This window comes from Megalobrama amblycephala, linkage group LG7 (genome assembly GCF_018812025.1).
Source record: "Megalobrama amblycephala isolate DHTTF-2021 linkage group LG7, ASM1881202v1, whole genome shotgun sequence".
NCBI lineage: Eukaryota > Metazoa > Chordata > Actinopteri > Cypriniformes > Xenocyprididae > Megalobrama > Megalobrama amblycephala.
In genome coordinates, this window is record NC_063050.1 from 8,013,654 (window position 1) to 8,039,027 (window position 25,374).

General features: G+C 41.7%; 2 protein-coding genes and 1 pseudogene across 2 annotated transcripts in view; 1 reads left to right on the forward strand and 2 right to left on the reverse strand.

Annotated features, from left to right (window-relative positions):
* Positions 1-25,374, reverse strand: part of LOC125271224 (B-cell receptor CD22-like) — a 1,156,500-nt gene that overhangs the window by 54,172 nt on the left and 1,076,954 nt on the right. Inside the window, exon 5 of the mRNA XM_048195257.1 lies at positions 5,821-6,060. Coding sequence (XP_048051214.1) covers positions 5,821-6,060 — 240 coding nt within the window. The remainder of the gene's footprint in view (positions 1-5,820; positions 6,061-25,374) is intronic.
* Positions 1-25,374, reverse strand: part of LOC125271198 (hemicentin-1-like) — a 987,774-nt gene that overhangs the window by 34,475 nt on the left and 927,925 nt on the right. The gene's annotated exons all lie outside the window — the stretch shown is intronic.
* On the forward strand, positions 19,833-19,949 carry LOC125273179 (annotated as a pseudogene).

Genomic DNA, 25,374 nt, shown 5'->3' on the forward strand with positions numbered 1-25,374 from the left:
TTGATACTGTTTTCTTAGCCTTTTTATATTTATATTTATTATATTGTTATGTTAATTATTCATATTCTATTTAGAATGCTATTTGGTATTTAATTAATGTGTTTTATTATTGATTCTTTGGTTAAAATGCAAACATTATTTGAGCTTTAAATGTGTTTCACGAGTTTGTGTGCCCATATAATCTTAGCGTGAGTGGTAAACGGATTTGGCTTGCTGTCTGCTATAGAGGAGCTCGGAGAGGATATTCTGCTCAAGCTCCGATTGCCCCCCTTTAACAGACAAAAAATAGTACAAAAGGAGGAGAAGGGGAGGAGGAGGAGGGATGCCAAAAAAACTAACAACAGGAAGAGGTAAGATGCTGGTTTTATACCTTGGTATTAATTGGAAGATTAGATTAGATTAGTAACTGCTCCCGAAATTACATTTATTAACTTCACTTAAAATTGCACATATTGTTCACTGTAACAAACACGCCAGGTTCCAGCACCGTCCAATCACAGCGCACACCTTCCCCTGAGTACTGATCACCGTCACCTGCACCTCATCAGCACACTCATCACCAGAACTATTTAAGACACACTCACACTCAGCCACATTGTCCGGTCTCGTTTGCATCAAAGGACTTACCTGTATGCTTACCTCAAGGACTCTTCTGACTACTTACCTGTTCTCCGGGTTTCCTAAGCTCCTTCCTACGATTCTCGTCTGGCGTGAAGTGTTGTCTGAAGTCATCAGCTCCATTCAGCAAGTATCATTCTCCATTGTCACTCTGCAACTACAAAGGACTGTGTCATTCTCCATATCACTCGTACATCACCAAAGTGCATCTGCTACTCACCTGTCTGCATCATATACTCTGCTTGTGTCCAATAAACAAACCTGTTTTATCTATCTTCTGTCTCCTGCCTGGTCCTATCGTAACAGAAGACCGGACCAAAACAGCGGAATACAAGCATGAGTGAACACGATCCATTCCAGGAATTGGTGGATGCTCTTCGCCGCACGTTTGCGGTGCAACCACCGGTCTCAAGCCCACCACTAGTTCCAGCACCCATCGCCACTTCCGCATCCACCGTTCCTTCACCTTCTTCACCTGCGCACTTCAGTCCCATGGCCCAACCAGCGCCCTACGCCGGTGCGGCGGAGGATTGCAACGGCTTTCTTCTGCAAGTGTCTCTGATCCTGGAGATGCAACCGCACTTATTTCCCACCGAACACTCTAAGGAAGCGTACGTTATCTCTCATCTTTCAGGCAAAGCGCTGCATTGGGCCGATTCTATCTGGACCCCAAAAGCATCCGGTAACACAGACCTATGCTGGCTTCGTTGAACACTTCAGAGAAGTGTTTGGAAAACCGTCCTGGGATTCATCCATTGGTGAGAGACTCTACAGATTAAAACAAGGAAAGTTGTCTGTTAACGAATATGCTTTGCAATTCAGAACCCTGGCTGCTCGAAGCGGATGGAATGAACAAGCACTGTTGACGTCATACCGTCAGGGATTGGATCCTCAAGTGCGGTTGCATCTCGCTGCATACGAGAATACCATCGGGCTCGAACGCTTCATCCAACTGTCCATTCGCTTCGCCACTCGTATGCAGTCGTGTATCGAAGAACACCAGGGTCAGAGTTTCACCAACACCATCCTCTGCCGCCCCGAATCCGTCAGCACTCCAGAACCAGCCCCTGAACCCATGCAAGTGGAATCTTCAAGGTTGAGCTCTGAAGAAAGACAGAGAAGGCTGACCCAGAATCTTTGCCTCTATTGCGCTCTACCAGGACATGTACTCTCCACATGTCCTACTCGTCCTGCACGTCCTATGGTGAGTGCCATTATCTCTACTCTCCAAACCTCAAAGCCACTCACCACGACGATCACACTTACTGCCGCTGATATTTCTCTTCCAGTATGTGCCCTCATCGATTCTGGGTCAGCGGGAAACTTCATCTCCGGCGCCCTCTGTCAGCAACTCAACATCAAGACCCAGATTACGTCTAAAACTTACCAAGTCCAAGCCATAACTGGAAAACCAGTAAGCCGAAGATCTATCACCCGGGTTACGAAACCCATTCACATTCAAGTTGGTGTTCTACATCAGGAATTCATTCAACTGCTGGTTCTGGAGGGTTCCACCGCTGACGTGATTCTAGGGCGCCCGTGGTTGCAGCTTCACAATCCTGTTCTCTCTTGGAACACCGGGGAAGTCCTGAAGTGGGGCGAACATTGTTTCTCTGAGTGTTTCTCCAGTCTGCCTGTTCCCAAGTCTCCTTGCCCCAGTCCGTTTCCAGTCTGTGCTACGTCCATCGAGAGCCCGCTTGAGAAGCGCTCCGTGGACATCCCGACCTGCTACGCCCCCTTCAGCGACGTATTCTGCCCCAAGAGAGCCTCCAAGCTGCCTCCACACCGGCCATGGGACTGCGCTATCGACCTGCTTCCGGGTGAGCCAGTGCCACGGGGTAAGATCTACCCCTTATCCATCCCGGAGGAGAAGGCCATGGTGGAGTACATCAAGGAGGCTTTGGCTCAAGAATACATCCGACCATCTAATTCCCCTGCTGCATCTAGCTTCTTCTTCGTGGCCAAGAAGGACGGAGGCTTGCGGCCCTGCATTGACTACCGAGCTCTCAACGCTATCACAGTCAAGTTCCGTTATCCCCTTCCTCTCGTCCCTATGGCCTTGGAACACCTCCGCGGAGCCACTGTGTTCACCAAGTTAGACCTCCGCAGCGCCTACAACCTGATCCGAATACGTGAGGGGGTTGAATGGAAGACCGCCTTCGTCATGCCCACTGGCCACTACGAATACCTGGTCATGCCGTACGGCCTGGCCAACGCCCCCTCCGTATTCCAGGACTTCATCCACGAGGTGCTCCGGGAGTTCCTCCACAAATTCGTACTGGTTTACATCGACGACATTCTGATTTACTCCCGGAGTATGGCCGACCACCAACGCCACGTTGCGGAGGTCCTGCAATGCCTGAGGGCTTTCCAACTCTACCTCAAAGCCGAGAAATGCACCTTTCACCAGCCCTCAGTGCAGTTCCTTGGGTATAACATCGACCACAGTGGCATCCGGATGGACGAGGGGAAGGTGGAAGCCATCCAAAACTGGCCAACACCCACCACGATCAAAGAGCTCCAACGTTTCCTCAGATTCTCCAATTTCTATCGACGATTCATTCAGAACTATAGCTCCATAACCAGTCCTCTCACCAGTCTTCTCCGCAACAAGCCCAAGTTTCTGTCCTGGACTCCAGCTGCCACTGAAGCATTCGAAGTACTCAAGAAAGCCTTCACGACCACTCCACTCCTGGTGCACCCAGATCCCGACAAGCCATTCGTCGTGGAAGTTGACGCCTCGACCACCGGAGTTGGAGCGGTATTGTCGCAGCAGCAGGGGAACCCGAGCCGCCTCCATCCATGCGCCTTCTTCTCCCGTAAGCTCAACCCGGCGGAGAGAAACTACGACATCGGCAACCGGGAACTCCTCGCCGTCAAGCTGGCCCTAGAAGAGTGGAGGCATTAGTTAGAGGGAGCTCAACATCCCTTCATCATACTGACCGATCATAAGAACCTGGAATACCTTCGAGCTGCCAAAAGACTCAACCCAAGACAAGCCCGCTGGGCCCTCTTCTTCACCAGATTCCATTTCTCCATCTCCTACCGTCCTGGTCCAAAAAACGTCAAAGCTGATGCTCTGTCCCGAATTCATGCTCCTGAAGAAAGCAATGAAGAACCTGAACCCATCCTGCCTGAGAACCTGTTCGTAAGCCCCATAACCTGGACTCCAGAGACTCTCCCTCCTTCCAATGCCTCCACCAACACTCCGCCGGGTTGTCCCGAGGGCTTACAGTATATCACCCGAGCACAACGCACCCCACTGATCCACTCTGCACACTCCTCACTTGGCACTGGCCACCCGGGGGTCAATGAAACCCTCTCGCTGCTGAAAGAGCGCTTCTGGTGGCCCAACATGGCCAACGACGTCAGGAGGTACGTGCAGGGATGCAGGGAGTGCGCCATGGCCAAGAGCCCACGCCATTTACCAGCTGGCAAACTTCTTCCTCTGCCCGTTCCCAATCGACCCTGGTCACACCTAGGAGTGGACTTCGTGACTGATCTACCAGCCTCGGATGGATATACATGCATCTTTGTGGTCGTTGATAGATTCTCAAAGTCCTGCCGTCTCATCCCTCTACGAGGTCTGCCAACGGCCATGGAAACAGCGGAGATCATGTTTAACGCCATCTTCAGATACTTTGGTATCCCAGAAGACATCGTATCCGACAGAGGTCCACAGTTCATCTCAAGAGTCTGGAAAGCCTTCTTCTCCCTCCTAGGTGTGACCGTAAGCCTCTCCTCGGGTTACCATCCCCAGACGAACGGGCAGACGGAACGCAAGATCCAAGAAGTTGGGCGCTTCCTCCGTACCTTCTGTCACGGCCACCAGGACTCTTGGAACCAGTTCCTGGGTTGGGCTGAGTACGCCCAAAACTCCCTCTGACAATCCACCACCGGCTTAACACCCTTTCAGTGCGTACTCGGTTACCAACCCCCACTGTTCCCCTGGTCTGGGGAACCCTCCGATGTTCCTGCCGTGGATTACTGGTTCCGAGAGAGCGAGAGGGTCTGGGACTCAGCACACCATCAACTTCAACGGGCTCTCCATAGACGTAGGATGGCAGCGGATCTGCGACGCTCTGAGGCCCCAGCTTACCAACCTGGAGACAAGGTATGGCTATCCACCAGAGACATCCGCATGCGTCTACCCTGCCGGAAGCTGAGTCCCAGATTCATTGGCCCGTTCACCATCACGGAGCAGGTCAACCCAGTCACCTACCGACTTCAACTCCCACCTGAGTATCGCATCCATCCCACTTTCCATGTGTCCCTCCTAAAGCCTCACCACCCTTCTGTTCCTCTTTCCACAGAGCCTGGCGTGGACGAAGCTGAACCCCCCCTTCCTTTAATCCTGCAGGATGGAGCAGCGTATGAGGTGCGAGAAATTCTTGACTCCTGGCGTCGTGCCGGACAACTGGAGTACCTCGTGGACTGGGAAGGCTATGGTCCAGAGGAACGCTCCTGGGTCCCTCGCAATGACATTCTAGATCCCAATCTACTTGACACCTTCCACTCTACACATCCCAACCGACCAGCACCTCGTGGAAGAGGTAGACCGCCACGACGTCGGGGTCCGCGGCCCTCAGGAGCGGGCCGTGGGGGGGGGGGGTACTGTAACAAACACGCCAGGTTCCAGCACCGTCCAATCACAGCGCACACCTTCCCCTGAGTACTGATCACCGTCACCTGCACCTCATCAGCGCACTCATCACCAGCACTATTTAAGACACACTCACACTCAGCCACATTGTCCGGTCTCGTTTGCATCAAAGGACTTACCTGTATGCTTACCTCAAGGACTCTTCTGACTACTTACCTGTTCTCCGGGTTTCCTAAGCTCCTTCCTACGATTCTCGTCTGGCGTGAAGTGTTGTCTGAAGTCATCAGCTCCATTCAGCAAGTATCATTCTCCATTGTCACTCTGCAACTACAAAGGACTGTGTCATTCTCCATATCACTCGTACATCACCAAAGTGCATCTGCTACTCACCTGTCTGCATCATATACTCTGCTTGTGTCCAATAAACAAACCTGTTTTATCTATCTTCTGTCTCCTGCCTGGTCCTATCGTAACATTCACATCTTGTGCTGTACTGTTGAAACAGTATTTTAACGTTGTTTTAATGATCAGCACAGTTTACTTCCACTTTTAAACACAAGGAGGGACAAATAAACTCAAACTTCAAAGAATATACTGACATCTGATATTGAGTTGAACAGCAGGAGAGATGTAACCATCTACACCACAGCTATATCTGCTTGTATCTTCTCTGTTGACTCTCCAGAGGATGAGCTGGTTTTCAATAATTCCTACATTTAATGGCTGTGAGTTTCTGTACCAGATGAATGTTGCTCTGTCAGTCAGAGTGCAGCTGCTTTTACATGTCAGACGGACTGAATCTCCCTCTGTCACTCTCTCAGGAGACTTCACCTGAAGATCTGAACACAACACACACATTATATCTAGTGCTGCTGTCATACACTGATTATTATTCAACATAATGCACAGAAGAAGAGAGAAACCTCATGAAAGTCACCTGTGACAGTAAGATTCACTCCTGGAACACCAATATATCTTCCATTATCTTTATCAGTGATGAATCTGAAATAGTACATGTGTGAATCCTTCAGTGTCACATGTCTGATGGTGCAGATCTGCTGTTTATCTCGCAGATACTGAAGCCTCTGACTGTATTCAGGGTCCTCAGACAGATCTAGATACTCTCCATCCTCTTTTACATCACCTTTGGTCCAGAACACTTTCACGATCTGATATTCAGTAGGGTATGTATAAGTGCAGCTCATTATCACTGAAGAGTTCTTTAGTGCACAGATGTGTGAAGGACTGTAACTCACACCCCAACCAGCACTACAAACTCCTGAAACACACACTGACAAGAAAATAATGAAAATGTCCATCTATAAAAGCTTTCTTTTACAAAACTGGTGTTTATGTAAATGGAGAACTACACTTATCATATGTAAAATCTATAAACACACAGAAGGTGATGAAATACAGGAAGCAGAAGAGAAAACGCTAAACATGAAAAACAGTCTGAACTAAATGTCAGAAGCTTCAGCAGTTGGCAATATGTCAGTAAAAACCTAAATAATATAATTTTATTTGGATGCAACAAATACATTTCAACACATTTTAGTAGATAGTTTACTGCTGATCCCCCCCCCCCCCCCCTAACTGGACCAGGCTGATCAGTCACAACCTTTTTTTCTAATATTGAGTTATTATCAGTCACACATTTACAGGAGAGACTCACCTGAAATCAGGAGCAGAAACAGCAGAAGAAGAGAAGGAGCCGGTCTCTGTGACATCACTGCAGGAAACTAAATCATTTACACAACAGTACAACATGTCAGCTTTAGCTTCAAAAAACACAATAACAACCTCAGTCTATATTATAAATACTGTAAAAATGATAAAACAACTTTAAAATCACAACTGTTAGTTGTTTTCCACTGTTGAAACTCACTGGGCACACATGAGCTCTGGATGTTCAGAGATTATTATAAAATGTTTCTCAGAAGTTTCTTCTGTGAATGGAGATTCATTAGTTATTCAATATTCATCACTTGTAGTTTCAGACACAGCAAACTGACTCCAGGAGAGTGAACTGAAATGTGAGCTGAAAACTTTATTCTGCTGTTTTTGCAATTTTTTTTCCTTCCTCTTTTTAAAATCTATTGTAGTGACTTTCCCCATACCGGGACAGGAACAACACAAATGAAACTACTTGCAAAGAATGAAAAAGTAAAACATGACTTAAGAATGATTTAAAAAAAAATAAATAAATAAAAAATAAGAGAGAAAAAATATGTAAATGCATGACTGCAGATCTTTCATAATAATATTCAAATGAAGCTCTCAGTGTGAAGAGAATCTTCCTGTCACCATGATCAGCATTCATGAGGTTTCTGAATAGTTAGTGTTTGAAGAGGCGTGTCTGCTGTAAGAGATGCACTGCTATGATTGGCTGAAATATGTAGGGCTGCCCTTGACTAAAGATTTTTCTGATCAACTAGTAGTCATTGATTTTAAGTGATCAATCAGCTAATCACACTTTTATTAACAAACCACATAAATCATAATAATGAGCCTTTAATTGCCTACATGGACTATCAGTGCTCAAGCACATGCATACTGAAGGTGCGATCTGTTTATTTTTTCAGTGTGACAAAACTCAAAACTTTTGGAATAGTTTATATCTTCATATGGTAAACATCTTGATTTTTCCAAATGCTTTCAGTTGAAATATATAATCTGTTAAAGGTAAAAGTAATACTCCAATGATTTACATTGTTTTGTTTTTTTTATTTGTTGGGAAAAAAATACTATTCATAAGCAAAAAATTCTCTTACTCTCAGCCTACTTTTTCATATTTCTTTATTGAAATTAATGCATTTCTCAGATCTCTAATAATAATAATAATAATAATAAAGTTGCTTTCTAATCTTGGTTTCAATAAAAGCTGTTTCTGGACTAACAAGGAAGTTTTCAATTCTGACATTCTTATGAAGGCCTCATATGTGTCAAAAGATCAAGGAAAATTAGATTTCTCAATTCATGCCCACATTTAAAGAGAAGTAGTGTTTCATTTAGACTCATGTGTGTTTGCACAATAAGATCAAACCATGTATATTTAGATGCATGTTCAAAAACATTTTACACATCTTAAAGGGATAGCTCACACAAAAATGAAAAATATCCCAAGATTTAATTACCCTCGAGCCATCCTAGGTGTATATGAATATCTTCTTCAAAGTTGTCAGTCATGAACAACATGTTGCTCTATCAAATAATCAAACACATGAGAATTAAGACTAAGAAAAATAATAAGCATTAATGATTTAAGGAATCATTTATATCAAAAGGAGAATTTTATGGCTTTTAGTTCATGTCTATCAGCTCTGAGAGATCTATATGTAAACAAAGTCACATAAACCTCTATCATATCTCCACATTGTCTTCTGAGAAAAAAAAGCTATAAAATTGATGATCAGGGCTGCGTTTAGCCCAGACAAAACGTTGCAAAATGTTTTTCAAACGAAAATGGTGGTGCGTTGAACACCCTGTTCTGATGAAGCAAGAGCTGAGAAGGCCATTCTTTGTGTTCTTTTTGAAGACTTTCCAGAGCCTGATGAAGTCGGTATAAATACATGTTTAATACTGCAAAACACGCTCGATGTTACAGTCACTGCCCTTGCCGTCCAGAATAAAAGAGATCACATTTGTAAATGACTTTACTTGGACTCATTGTGTGAGCTGTCTCGTTAATACCACGTGGTTTATATACATGTTGCTGCTGATTTGGCTGACATTTTTGACACACCCACCAAACAAGAGAAGACACATCTCAAACCCGTCGCACACCGTTTCCAGGAAACACAATAGGGTCTGGCTGCAGCCTGAGGGGGCGAGTGGAGCTCCACTCTCGCACAGGAAATACGTCATCTCCACTAGTTTAATTACTGTGTTTGCATTATTGTAAGGGTAGGTTTAGGGTTGGGGTAGGTGTAGACGTTAGTAAAACACAAGTGGTCCATGGTCTGCAGCCAGACCCTTCTCAGGAAACATGTCGTTCAACCCGGAAACCCCTGGTGATACACTGATGTTTGTCCAATCAAATGCTCTGATGAGTGAGAAAGTCCCTCCCCTAAACCACCTGACACTGACTAGACAGTATAAAATTAGCAATTTATGTTCAAGACTGTGACGTAAAACTATTGGATATTTATAAAATGGACAAGTCCATTGACATGCCTCACCCAAACTTCCTGTTTCAAAAGAAACACACCAACATACCACAGAAAACTGCTCATTAACAGCTTCGCTACTGTTCGTTCGGACGCTCTTGCTTACAGCTCTGCGCTTTGCTCTATTGCTTTTATATTTTATCTCCTAATTTTAACTACAGCAAATAGGCACAGTGCTCAAACGACAAATCTTGGCACCAACAGTCGTTTTAACTGGAAGAATTGCTACAAAAAAGGGGAATTTTTATCCTACCAGCCTCCCACTGACGGCAGCCATCAGCTTACATTCCCGAGAAGGGAAAACACAGCTGCCTACATCCAAAAGGATTAGAAATAATATGCCTCCTCTGGTTGAAGAATCTACCTGCTGCACAAACTGCCACAGACTTCTACAAAGGATTGCAGTTCTTGAAACAAAGTTACTTGCGGGACTACCAAACCAGAAGGAACACACAACAGAGCTTCATCATGGACATCCTCAGCACACAGCCGGTGAGTCCCATGAATCTAATGCCCCTAAACAGACCGTACTGAGTGCCGAAATTGATCAACATATTAATCGATGGCACACACAGGGAGCGAGACCCAAAGGCACTCGAGACATCAGATTATCACGAGTATCACATATTAATGCAGTAGCATCCTCTACCCCAAACACTAGCTCCCTACCACCGCCAATACATCTGGAGAACAGATTTGAAGTGTTAATGAATGTGGGTGAGGAATCTCCAGACATGATGAATGTGGGTGAGGAATCCCCAAACATGATCGGACACAGATCAAGTCAGCCAGCAGCTAACACTGATGCTAACTGCCACTCAAGGTTGAACAGTCAGCGGCACTCGGCTCAGAGAGCAGCCGAGCCCAGGACTCTGATAGTGGGTGACTCTATTATCAGAAACATTAGCAGCAGGGATACAACTACATGCTGCCTTCCACAAGCAACAGTTTCTGATGTAAACAGGGAACTTAAGAGCATTCTGATGAAATATAAGACGATATAAGAAGATGATATTCGGAAGGAGCAGTCAGAACTCCTTAAGAGGGATTTCAATGAACTTTCTGAAATGCTTAGAAGACTAAAAGTTCAGTCGTTCATCAGTGGACCACTCCCAGCAAGAGGAACAAATATATTTACACGGTTGCTTGGTCTTAACACATGGCTGCAAAAAACCTGCAACTTAAAAGGACTGAATTTCATCGACAACTTCAATCTGTTCTGGAGTCAGAGACAACTGTTCACTCATGATGGCCTGCACCCAAACAAACTGGGCTCAAGAGTGCTAAAGGACAATATCTACTTCTGCCTCCATCATCCTTCAGCAGTTTGTGCAAATCCACTCAACCTGAATGGCACAAACACACCTGGACAGAGTACAACTGACCACAGGACTTCATTTCAGCACCTGAATGGACATGCGGTTGACACATCCCACAAGGTCAATGATAACACCACGCAGCCACAACAACCACTGCTCATGGACACAATCCTGACTGAGCCCTGCCCACAGAGCTCACCGAGAGACAGTGACGTGTTAGAACTGCTCCAAGATTCAGCACCCAAGGACGACTTTCGGGAAAACAGCCAGGGAAGCCAGGACAACATATTACAGCCTCCGGTAACACCAGGGCAACAGCCCCTCTCACCGGACACATTATCCCTTTCTCCAGCTTCCCCTCTTCTTTGCTTCTCAGAGAAAATGGAGGAACTGGTGTATGCTGGAACCAAATTCTCCCACTCTTTTGCTGCGAGCCCCCAGATATCAACAAAAAAGCGTCAAGCCCCGAAACCACCAAAGCCTGTGGGCCCAGCTCGCCCTCCCCCTCCTCCTGCGAGAGCTCTTCGGCCCCTGCCACAACGCCAGGGCCTTCCTCCATCTGTTCTAGGTGAACCAAAAACAACCGATAACAGCTCTCAGTGATGTGTGTCGGGTCCCCGCTATGATAACAGTGACTTTATCAAATGTTTACAGAACAAGTGGGAACCCAGTGTGCCTGTAGCTTTCTCTATTTCTGTTTTATTACGTTACAGAAAGCCTAAGGCCCTCTCAAACTGTTTGGCAAATCCATTTAATCTGATACCTATTACACGTCAAACTAAGATTACTGTAGAGACAGAAAGTAAGACTGTTAAGTTAGCACTTTTAAACATCCCCTCACTTAAAAATAAATCACTTCTAGTCAATGACTTAATAACCACAAACAACCTAGATTTTATTCTTCTAAACGAAACATGGCTTGAAGACAGCTGCAGTGCAACAATCCTGAATGAAACAGCCCCTCCTAACTTTACTTTTATGAGTGTCTGCAGAGCTGTTAGGAGAGGTGGAGGTGTTGCTGCTCTATTTAAAGATGTCTATCAATGCAAGCAAGTGTCATTTGGTGATTACTTGTCTTTCGAATACTTGGGTATTGTGTTAAAAGGTGCTCCTCGCATTCTACTTATAGTTATCTACAGGCCTCCAAAATAATCTCCAGCCTTTGTGGAGGACTTTACAGAACTGTTATGAGCAATTTCCTCTGAGTTTGACTGTTTTGCTATTACTGGGGACTTTAACATCCACATAGAAAATGCAGAATCCAATATGGCAAAAGAAATCATAACTGTTTTGAATACTTTTGATCTGACTCAACATGTACATGGACCTACACACAATCGTGGACACACTCTAGATTTAATTATTAGTAAGGGTCTAAACATTTCATCCATTGTCATTAAGGATGTAGCGCTATCTGATCATTTCTGTATTTTCTTTGATTTATTGATCTCTCCGACTGTTGAAGCTAGATCTATCTCGGTCAAAAAGCGATGCTTAAATGAGAATTCTAGTGCACTGTTTATGAAGGCTATATCTTTAACACCAAGCATATCTGCAGACTCTGTTGATTTTCTCCTTGATTCTTTTAACTCAAAAGTACAGAATGTTATTGATAACATTGCTCCTGTGAAAGTCAGGAAGAAAAGTGGCAGACAAAAAGCACCATGGAGAAACTCAACAGCAGTGCAAAATATGAAAAGACAATGCAGAAAAGCTGAGCGCATGTGGCGAAAGACAAAACTTGAAATCCATTATAACATCTATAAAGATATTCTTCATGCTTTCAATGGGGAATTAGGCAAAGCTAGACAGACCTTCTTCTCAAATATTATAAACAAAAACTTAAACAACACCCGCACTCTTTTTGCTACTGTAGAGAGACTAACAAACCCCCCAAGTCAGATTCCCAGTGAAATGCTCTCAGACAGCAAATGCTGTGAGTTTGCTTCCTTCTTCTCTGAGAAAATTAATAATATCAGAAAGGCGATCAGCACATCCTTGAGCTGCACTGGGGTAAAACAGATCAGATCACAACATCAGAAAGCAGCTATTATGTCTGTTTTCGAAGCAATTGATGGTAACATTTTGGAAGAAACAGTACAGCACCTTAAAACATCAACCTGCGCCCTTGACACACTTCCCACATCTTTTTTCAAAAGTGTGTTTAACTGTTTAGAAGCAGATCTCCTAGAAGTGGTAAATGCCTCACTTCTCTCTGGGACTTTTCCAAAATCCCTGAAAACTGCAGTTGTCAAGCCCCTTCTGAAAAAGAGAAATCTGGATAACACCTTATTGAGCAACTACAGGCCAATCTCAAATCTTCCTTTCATAGGCAAGATCATTGAAAAAGTTGTTTTCAATCAGAACAAAAAGTTCTTAAGCTTGAATTTATACTTCAACAACTTTCAGTCTGGTTTCCGACCGCATCACAGCACAGAGACAGCACTCATAAAGATAATAAATGATATTCGCCTTAACACAGATTCAGGTAAATTATCAGTGCTGGTTCTACTCGATCTCAGTGCTGCGTTTGACACTGTCAATCACAACATTCTTCTTGACAGGCTGGAAAACTGGGTCAGGCTTTCTGGGATGGTCCTTAAATGGTTCAGGTCATACTTAGAAGGGAGAGGTTATTATGTGAGTATCAGTGACCATAAGTCTGAGTGGACATCCATGACATGCGGAGTCCCTCAAGGTTCAATTCTTGCACCCCTCCTGTTCAACCTATATATGCTGCCACTGAGCCAAATAATGAGAAAGAACCAAATTGCATATCACAGCTATGCAGATGACACCCAGATTTACCTAGCCCTATCACCTAACGACTACAGCCCCATTGACTCCCTGTGCCAATGCATTGATGAAATTAAAAATTGGATGTGTGGATGTGTCTAAACTTCCTTCAGTTAAACAAAGACAAAACTGAAATCATTGCGTTTGGAAACAAAGATGAAGTTCTCAAAGTGAACATGTACCTTCACTCTAGGGGTCAAACAACTAAAAATCAAGTCAGGAATCTTGGTGTGATTTTGGAGTCAGACCTGAGTTTCAGTAGCCATATAAAGACAATAACTAAATCAGCATATTATCATCTCAAAAATATTGCAAGAATTAGATGCTTTGTCTCCAGTCAAGACTTAGAGAAACTTGTTCATGCTTTCATCACCAGCAGGGTGGATTATTGTAATGGGCTCCTCACTGGTCTTCCCAAAAAGACCATAAGACAGCTGCAGCTCGTACAGAATGCTGCTGCCAGGATTCTGAGCAGAACCAGAAAACATGAACACATCACACCTGTCCTCAGGTCCTTGCACTGGCTTCCAGTTGCATTTAGAATTGATTTTAAAGTACTGTTACTTGCAGGAGCGATTCTAGGATTTTGATTTTAGGGGGGCTCAGCCCCCAATAAGGGTATGATTAAAAAAATATTATTTGACTATTAGGGTAGGGTGGTATGCTACTAACCTTACTGCAAACACTATTCCATTGTATTCCCTGTATTTCATATATGGGAGTAGGAGTACTGACTGAGCCATATACAACACTGTAATAAAAAATAATTATTGGATGTGACCACTAGAAAATAGGGAATGTTGATTTTTTTTTTTTTTTTTTTTTTTACAATGAAGACCTCCTGATTCATTCACTGTACAAACACACTAATAATTTCTTGTTGAGTGTCAATAATGTCAGGAGTCAGGACATTTGTGTTATCCTTTGACGATACCACTGCTTTTTCTTATAAAATGTACAGGGAAATTGGCAGACAATTAAAACAATGTCAGGGTTCAATGACTGAAATGAATCTTGGGAACACAGTGGTATTGTGTGTGTGAGAGGCTGTCTACGTTCTATTCTCACCTGACTGTTGCTCATTTGCAGACCTACTCCCGCACGACAAGAAAAAATGTCGTATATCCATCTACAATGAAATATAAATAATTTTAGTTTTTTAGCTTTTTAGCCTTTATAATCAACAATACGGTTGGATATTCATAAAGTCACCCCATGAAAATTGATGTCATTTTAAGTATTTTAACTAACCAGCTAATATTCATTAAGAATATAGACAAACCATGTATTCATGTAATTGTCTATTGGCAATATGATTAATCTGTTCTATATTTATTTCTATTTATTAAAAATAACAACATGAATTATCAATTTGCCACTTCTATAAATCAAGTACAAATCTAGTATAAATAGTATAAATCAAGAAAATCAAAAATCCCTTTACTCTACGCTTACTCTAATTTATGTATCATGACACTCCTCCTGATTCATTATTACTTAATACAAAACTATATTTAATAATACAAAACAAAATAACTCCACATTCTCTCTCTGGGCCATCTAGTGCTTTCAGACAATGATGTGTGTCATTTCTGTGCATGCCATGGCTGCATAATGTAATGTCAAAATACATTATAATATGTCTGTAATTGTAAAAAGTAAATTAAAATAAATCATGATCGTTTTCTGAATCTAAAGTATGTTTTCATGGGTGTTAATCACTTAATTTTTGTAGGAATAAAAAACAACTATCACACAAGGGCTGAAGGTGAACGCAGCGAAACGTATTGGTATTGGATGAGAAACCGAGCCGTCCCGTGTGCTCCCAATGCTCCAGTAACATTACATTATGTAAACTGCAATGCATTTATGACAAAGAACTGCACCGATGCAGATGTAATATCATAGCATTAGCAATCTATCAATAAATGCACGCACACACGACACACACCTTGTGCTCTCTGATGTTCGCTCTGCTCGGCTCCCCTGCAGATTGAAAAATGCGCTAAATCCAAGCAGACTCAGATAAGGGGAGGAGCCGAAACTTGACGCAGCTTGCCGCCGTTTCAAATTAGTTTTTTTAAAGGGGACTGAAGCGATCAAAAATTTATTAATCAAATATTTTTTTAGGGGGGCTGGGCAGAAGTTTAGGGGGGCTGAAGCCCCCCTAAAAAGGGCCTAGTAACGCCCCTGGTTACTTGTTTATAAATCACTCAATGGTCTAGGACCTCAATACATTGCAGATATGCTCATAGAATATAAACCTAACAGATTACTCAGATCATCAGGATCAAGTCATTTAGAAATACCAAGGGTTCACTCAAAGCAAGGAGATTCTGCTTTTAGCTGTTACGCCAGCCGCAGCTGGAACCAGCTTCCAGAAGAGATCAGGTGTGCTCCAACAGTAGCCACATTCAAATCCAGACTCAAAACACATCTTTTTATCTATGCATTTGCTGATTGAGCACTGTGCTATGTCCGAACAGTTTGCACTTTATTTTATACGTATTATCTTTTTATTCTTTTAATTCCTTTTCCTGGTTTTATTGTATGTATGTATTTATTATATGTATTTTATATCTTTTATGTATCATCTTGTTATTCTGACTTTTAATGCATTTTAAATATTGCTGTCTGGTTGAAAGAGCTGGGAGAATTAGGAAGAAAGTGATTAGGTTAAAATTTGGTCAATTTGGATAAGGGGACAAACCATGGGGAAATTTAAACTGTAGTGCATGGTTAAGATATCTCTGGATTACAGTCAGGACACTTTCCAAAGGGGGAAATTTCCAAAGGGGAAATTTGAACTGCGTTGCATAGATAAGATATCTCCGGATTGAAACTGTGTTTATCAGTTTGAAGTGCCTTAACAGGTAGCAGTCCTGTCATGTGAGGAAGATCCATTCTGGTCTGCTCTGATGGATACATCCGTTTAGATCCACTCTGATGGACAACAACAAGAACAACAAACTCCCTGAGACTTCCTAGCTCTTCCATCCAGATAGCAAAATTCTCTGTTTTTACTGTTATTTCTATTCCTTATGTTCTATTTTTATTATTATTTTTTATGTAAAGCACTTTGAATTACCATTGTGTATGAAATGTGCTATACAAATAAAATTGCCTTGCCTTGCCTTGCCTAATCTAATTATATGATCCAAACAGGCCACAAACTTCAGAAGATACTTTATATCTAAATTAAGCAGCAACTGCTTTAGCGCCTCAGAAGTTGAAATGAAACAGAGATTCACTGTGAATCATGAGCAGAAAGATCAGAGGAAGAGCAGGAGCCATTCTGACCAACATCAGCATCAAATATATCTATAATACAGCATAAATCATCACTCATATACTCATAAACAGTGTCTGTTCATCACTCTAAACAGCTCTTAGTGTTAGTAAGATCTTTGCTCATCTGAAGATTATTAATGCTCAACATCAGTGTGTGTAAATGAACTGATCATTAGATGTTCAGAAGATATTTCTCATGTCAGGAATCATGTGTTATATGAGCTTCATCTATAGAAATAATCATCAGTTTTTATTGAAGTATGAATGTGTTTGTCTTACCGTGTTGAAGCTCATCAGATCAACAGCAACCAAATGACTGACTGTTTCAACACAAGAACTTTAGCTTTAAATGGACAGATTGTGGTTAACACTGTTTATTAATGACCAGTGCTGGAAATATCAGTGTCCCTCCCTCACCATGAGAACAACATCACTGAACTATAACCAAAGAAATATAATGATCTTTTCTTTAAGTTAATATAAATATAGTTACTCATTATATTTCGCGAACAGGATTGTATAACCAGACGTTCTGCTGGATATTTCACACTTATTATCAATGTTCCCTCTAAGCTGCGCGCGTGCGCGGCCGCGCAGAAAGGACAATTGCCGCACAGAGGACAGACTCAGACATGAAATCATGTGTGGGGAAGTCAATTTGATTGTAGTTTAAATGAGGAAATAATTGCAGTGTTCTGGTCAGTTTGAACCGGTGAATGCGGTTTACAAGTTTCATAGAAAGAGAACGATTGAGAATACCAGGGACGTGCACAGGGGGGTTGCTCAGGTTGCCCGGGCAACTGCCCATATGCCCTTCTCGACTCACGTTGCCCTTCCGAGGTGGAAAAAAATAAATAAAAAAAAATCGTACAATGGATGCAGAATTTCACGTAGGCCTAGATAAAAAAAAAAAAAAAATCGCAAAGCCTCATTCACTTCCATATTCGGGCACCTGTCCGAAAGTGAAAGTCAGTAGGGGAAGGGCAAACTCTGTTTACGTGGCTGCAGCGCTGCACGCGACCGGCACCTGAGCTAAGCCTGCATGAGCGGCACTAGAAGGAGATTGTCGCGGTTGTCGGAAAGTTGAGTAAGGTTATAATCGTTATCGAAAACGAACGAAAAAAACGAAAACTAGGTGGGAAAAAACATCGTCGTTAACTGAAATAAAAAACGATAGGCTAACTAACCAAAACTGTAATGTGTGTTTGGCAAAACTAACTAAAATAAAATAAAATTATAGATTAAATGTCCTTAGTTTTCATCTTTGTCAATGTCTTTCATAGAGCAAACGTTCAGCTGCATTTCATTTCCCTGCGTCTCTCATTCCTGCGTCTCTCTCACATACTCGCGCACGCACACCGCGCCTCCATGAGAACGAGTGTTGGAAGCAAGTTCGCGAAAGGTTGGTATCTTGTGAAAACCTTTACACAATCACACATTAAAAAGTGGTATAAAAATATTTTTAATTCTGAATATAATTTTGTCAGTGTGTTAATGTCGACCCGAGAAGCGATTGCTACTTTAGAAAGTTAACTAGACGCAAGTTTGAGGTAAAATGCACTTGGGTTGGCGATGTCAAAACACTATTTAAGCTGTGATTCAAGTAAGGAATAATTGACGACGGGCCGTTGAATTATTAGAAAAATAAGTGCCCTTTTTTTTAGGTCAGAGCAACTGCCCCTCAAAATTCCTGTGCACGTCCCTGAAAAACACATTAGGGTTGTTCCAAATCATCAGTGTAACTGCTCATATTATATTATTATAAAGAATTGAACTTTCCTGCAGGAGATTTTTAGAATAGAATTCTAATAGAATTTATTGGTAAAGACTGGTACAGTTAATACAGCAATGTGAAAAATTCTCAAGTAACCTAAAATAGGCTTAATTTAGTGACTGAACTGCTTGTTGCAAACATATGATTTAATATATCACTAAGTTACATCAAGGGTCAAATAAAATAGAAATGGCACATTAAAGTTAAAAGTTACAGTTGCATGATAAAACCATTTTTTGTGTGTGTGTGTTTACGTTCATTGTACAGGTCTGATATAAAGAATGTTTTTGCTCAGGTGGACAAAATGTGCGCTCAACAGAGAAAAGTTTTGCTCAGCGAGAAAAAAAAATTAGATGGGACATTGCTTATTATGTTAGCTGATGTTTTTGCATTCAGAATGAGAAAACTCTTTTCCTCTTTTGTCTGTCGCCCCCTACTGGACATCTTTGATTATTGTGTCATGCTTCTCTACAGCAGTGACGTCCATCAAGCCGGGCTCACACTACAGGAGTTACAGGCCGATTTATGCCTGATTTACCCCTCCCGAGAATATGAGAAAAAATCTCATCCATAACATTGGTCGGTTCTCATGTTCGGTCCAGATTATCTGGTAATGTGAGACATTTAAGATTTAAAAGTGCAGAACTTAAACTTGAGCACACTTTTGGCCATGATTTGGTCATCTAAGACAAATTTTGAAAATCTTAAATGATTATAATTAATGATCAAATTTAGCCTCCGACAAAATTCTGGCAGTGTGTCAGAAGATTTGGCGCACACTCCTGCAGTGCGACTTATTTAACTGTTCTGTCATTCGCTGAAGTCCAGATGGGTTTTATTTATGCAACTTCCTTCGCTTCCATTAGAAATACATCCAGAAGCTGGAAAAACATGAGAAAACATTCAAATAATGAGGTAAAGAGCTGCTATCAAAGCGAACAGGGACTGAAGAATCCAGAAGAGACTCAGGAATTAATATGTTCAGAATTATAATAAACAATTTTGACATCGATACATGAGGAAAAACTACCATAACCTAGACATATTTTAAATATTATCTCATAATTTGGGAGCAGGTTTATTAGGCTGCTGTCACTTTAAGACCTCATGCACGGATCCATTATACTGTTATACATGCGTGTTTATGTTCACTTAAAACATAAGTGACTGTGTTTACATGAATACTCACCAAGACCGGCAGTTTGACATTATTTTGTGTGTATTTGACTGTTTAAGTGCAATAAGCAGAACATTATGTTTGTGCCAGCAGCCATATCACCCTGTAGCCCAAGACCGGTTGCCCACTGAAGCTAAGCAGGGCTGAGCCTGGTTAGTACCTGGATGGGAGACCTCCTGGGAAAACCAGGTAGCTGCTGGAAGAGGTGTTGGTAAGGCCAGCAGGGGGTGCTCACCCTGTGGTCTGTGTGGGTCCTAATGCCCCAGTATAGTGACGGGGACACTGTACTGTAACAAGCACCGTCCTTCGGATGAGACGTTAAACCGAGGTCCTGACTCTCTGTGGTCATTAAAAATCCCATGGCACTTCTCGTAAAGAGTAGGGGTGTAACCCCGGTGTCCTGGCCAAATTCCCTCCATAGGCCCTTACCAATCACGGCCTCCTAATAATCCCCATCCATTGAATTGGCTCTTTCACTCTCTCTCCTCTCCACCTTCAGCTGGTGTGTGGTGAGCGCACTGGCGCCGTTGTACTGTGGCTGCCGTCGCATCATCCAAGTGGATGCTGCACACTGGTGGTGGATGAGGAGAGACCCCTGATATGATTGTAAAGCGCTTTGGGTGTACAGTAGTACATATGAAAGCGCTATATAAATGCCTCATTCATTCATTCATTCATTCATTCACTTTGGGCGTGAGAACAAAATATGTGGAAATGAGTAAAATTATGAGCAATATGAGCAATCCCACGGCCGAAATTCAAGCCCTGTAACACCAACAACACTCATCCGGAGCAAATGAAGCGAGTGAGTGAGGGGAGGCGGGTTTGTGTGTCAGAGAGAGAAAGAGCAGCTGGTTTTCTGGTATATCTATTCTGCCGAAAATGAGTATTGGAAGCATTTCAGATATTTCAGTATCGATAAGTATTGAAAAATCTATATTTTTTGACCACTACATTGCACACAGTTTATTATTTCAGATTCATATTTAAAAGGCTACAAATGAAAAATATATAGCCTTTATATTATAAATATATGTGGCTATAGTCAGTAGACGTAAGTCATAGCAGCAAACATGAGATGATCATGCTAAATTTCTGACGTTATTCGCAAGATCGTGACAACAGTTGTCTTTGAACCTTTCTCACTGTATGACGTATAGGACCACTGTTTAGAAACCATGACCACAGAAATTGCCATGATTGGCCATCTTTTTTTTGTCTGCGACAGTCCAAAATCAAACAATGTTTACCAGGCATTAGCACTGAAGACAGCGCCAACTGCATTGCACTTGCATGGTGATTTTCTTCAACTTCTCTCAACACAAAATGCTTATGTCAGCACCAATAGCCTCATGGGCAGCACACAGACATACAGCGCTGTTGTGCTTTGGGCGTCCCGAGTTTGAGCTGCCTTTCCCAATCTTGTCCTCCTCTCTCTGTCCCACTTCACTTCCTCTCTGTTCTTAACAGTCTTATCTCAAAAAAAAAATAAAAAATCTTAGAAAAAACTCCCTTTCTGAGATATTAACTTCTGTGGAAAGCCTGGACATCTAAGCAAGCTTCCCACAAGTCCATCCTTTTGGAATTGTTGGATCACTTTTGTGACAGTAGTGAAACTTATTAGCAAAGTTTTACTAATTTTCTTATAACCTTGACCTTTTTTGTACAAAGAAATGATTTTCCATGTGGTGTCATTTTGTCAGCATTAAATGGCAGTGGATTTTCTTTCAGCTCTTTATCAGGAATGAGCAGCTTTTCTGGCCCCATGTCTGATACTGAGAGCTCATACAGCTTTCATATTTTAAGTAAATTGATCAGCATTATTTAAATCTACCACTAGAGGGCTTCCACAGCTGAAGTCTGAGTCTGATTGCTGCTTCTGTCACTTTAACAGGCAGTTGTGGATTCAGCACCACAGACAGCAGCTGTCAATCAAACTTCAGCATCACTGATGACAGTTTAACAACACAAACTGAACAAAGAGTGAAATGCTGAGACTTGTGAAGACTCAAGTTGATATGATTGATAATCAAATCTATTATGTATTTGTGGAGTTTAAGTGCATGAGGGAGTTGTGTGAGCTGTGTACTGCATGAACATGTGTGTAAGGATTCTGTGTCGGAGGGTTTTCCACATTGGAAACATGGTAAACGTTGACTGAAGAACATTATTATTTATAAGGAAAGATTGATTGTGCCACATGTGAGGATGAGGTAACTCTATTTTAAACATAAGCATCATGTCTTTCTAACTTCTACCAAAGTTTCTTTGGTCATATAATGTCCGAATCTACTGTACGGCTCCAGAGAAACACTGACAGCTGGCATAAATACAACATTTTCCAGTTTCTCTCTATGGCTGACATATGAAAATAAAAGAATTTTCTTGGCAAGATATCTGGTGTCCGGTCCTGCGATTCAACCATAACGGGGACAAAGTTCAAATTCAAGTCTACACATGAGTTCATGTGGTTCCCTTCATTTTTAACTTTAGTTTTTACAAACATCTGCATAAAGTATAACATTATGTCAATGTTTAATTTTAACCGAATGGACTCTTTCATTACAAACTCACAGGAGGCGTGAAATCAGTGCCATCATTAACACATGTTTACCACTAGATGGAGCCAGAGGATTCAATAAGACATTTGTGTTTGTTTACAGTCTCAGTCCAGTTGTTGCTCTCAAGGGATCTTATAACAGACTGCATTAGTTCAAAGACTTTGTTATCTGTAATTAAACAATACTATCCCTAAAGTAATTTCACACATTTCCATTTTATGTTGGGTTGATTGGGGTTTTGAGACTGCACTTCCATCTAGCAAATATTTCATATGGTCTACCTAAAACCTTTTGGGGGAATTGCTGGGATGTATTATAAATAATATTTTTGTTTTTCATAATTAAACATTTTCCAACTTATCAATATATGTTGAATATCAACAAAGCATCTTTTTATGAAGTGGAAAGTGTCCATCGTTGCTAAGATGAACATTTCCTGTTTTTATCACACCTGTAGGTGGCTGAGGGGCTTCTTGGAAAAAAGAGCAAAAGAAAACCACAAGCTGAAGAGCATTTTATGCTGTTGATCTTTATCACATTGACCACAGTATCAAACAACCCTGCAAACACAAAGACAAGTCTATTTAACCTAGTAAAAGAACACAGTTTAGTTTGGTTGTGAAGAAAAAAAAAGAACAGCGCTGTTCAGGAAACTCAAAGTGAGACACATGAGACTGAAAAGAAACAGAAACCGATTGATGAAGTGGAATGAGTGTGCAGATATCTGCAGATGAGAAAGACTAACATTCAATTAAATTCTAGGCTCGGTACAGAGCGATCACACTAGTCAAACAAACCAGACTTTGGGGGTCACGGTTCAGATCTGTTATCAGCGTGACTGTGTCCAATTAATGTCCATTTCAGAGATGAACAGTTCAAGATGATAGAAATCATGTAGTTATCTAACATTAATTAGTTTTAGGCAGAAACAATGAGCTCATTAAAGCAATTATTACAAGTGTGATCATGCATGTTTTGCAAAGACAATAAAACCAAAACCTAGATACACAAAAGAAACAGTCTTTATATTAAAGTTATATTTATTTTTAACACACAAGTCACTCTAATTCATTCATTCTTCGTGCACCGAAGTCATTGTTTTCTTTCAGATTCTGGAATCAGGATGTTCGAATGTTTACAAGAATATTTTAAATATCAGACAGTATACTTAAGGTGGATTTGGTTACTATTTTTCTGTAAAATCAAAAGTGTATCAGAAAATCACTCTTAAATCCAGTAGATCTCTGCGGTTCTGGACAGAAAAAAATCAATGTTCAACACTGTAACACCTCTGGAATTCATGAGAAACTTAATGAGATATTCATAAAAAGATTGTCATCTGTGTGCTATCTGATCATGATCTCACCCATAACATCACAACATCAGAAACTGCGGTCAGCAACTTCCCAGGGTTTGTGAGCCCAGATAGACTGGTGCTTGTGCTTTCACTGCAGATAAACAGCTGTAATTACAAAGATCACATGCTGTTTTTAGTGGAAAGAAAATGGATTCATTATCTACAACATGGAATAACATCTGTGAATATCATTCACAAACGTTACTATGCAGCCAGTACTGGGAACGCCCACTAGCGACCTCACCACCAGCCACGGCTGACATGCAGTGACAAAGTGTGAATGCAGCTTCAGTCTTTATTGTCTTCTGCCCACAAATGATGTTGATCTTCTGTCACTTTCTGTTCAGTCTCATGTGTCTCACTGTGGGTTTCCGGAGTAGGTCTCTTAACCTTTTTTCTGGTGGCTTTGAGTTGGAAGGAAAATGGTCTGTTTATTTCATAAACACACACAAAAAAACCCACTAATCTTGCATTTTTATAAACACTTTGTGGCAAAGGTATTCAGAGACTGTTGCTTTTATTCCTCTCTCCTCTGATCCTAAGAGGGGATCACTAGTGACTAACATTAGAGACTGCAGTCTTTAACATTCTTGTTAGCGTGCCCGCCTCCCATCCCGGTGACCCGGGTTAGAGTTCCGCTCGGAGCGAGACAGATTGGACTGGAGGGGATACATTGGTGCCGTGACCCGGATGGGAGTGAGGTTTAGTGGGTAATTGTAAAAGAGGCCAGTTAGTGAGAGCAGTGCAGATAAGCCTCACTCCCCTGAGCTCAAGAGGCACACTAGATACTAGGGCTGCATGATTATGACAAAAATCTAATTCTCGATGATTCCCTTGAAATTTTAATTGCAGTTATTAATTACGATTATCATAATTACCTTGAATGATGTTTTAAATAGCTTTTTACCATTGTATGAAGCAACTGCATGCCATATTTTTATGAAAAAATTAAAAAAAAAACTAGCTGAAAAAACTCAAACATTGGTTTGTTTTTTTTACAAAAAAAAAATAAAAATAAACATATGCATGTAATAATAATAGGCGCTTTCACACCATATTGTTCTAGGAAATTAGTTATAGGCATTAGCCTCCAGGATGATTCCCCCAAGGCCCATTTTTACTGGTTGCCAGTACGAACTCTGAAGTGACGCAAACTGCGCTTGTTGTTGTGACTTTTATTTTGACGGTGCTGAGAACAGCTCAGCCAGAGCCTGAGCACACAGTGCTCGCATTCTCCGTCTTCATTAGTTTACGATCTGTTTAACAGTCCTGTCTAATACGTTATTATATAGAACTGTTATACAAAGAAAGTAGACAGTACATGAAAATTATTAGTTTTTGCCATGTGGTTGATGCTCAATATCACTAGCTGAGCAGAAATACATAATCATGTTTTGCTTGTCTGCTCAAAGTCGCGCTGGATTTTCTCTTTAGCATAAGGTTGAGAGGTCCATCTATCACTGTTTCTGATGTTTGTAGAGTTAGTCCATGGACTGGGCTGTGTACTATGGTGTACATAGCTTTTTAAAAATGGCAGGTGCTGGAGTTTTTGTGGCATCCGTAATTGTAATTATAATTATAATTAGAAATTAGATTAATTGTGCAGCGCTACTAGAGACTCGTAAGCATCCTTGTTAGCATGCCCATCCTCCATGCTCCTGCCTGAGCGGTGTGAGTAGGTCCGGAGAGGATACATTGGTGCCGTGACC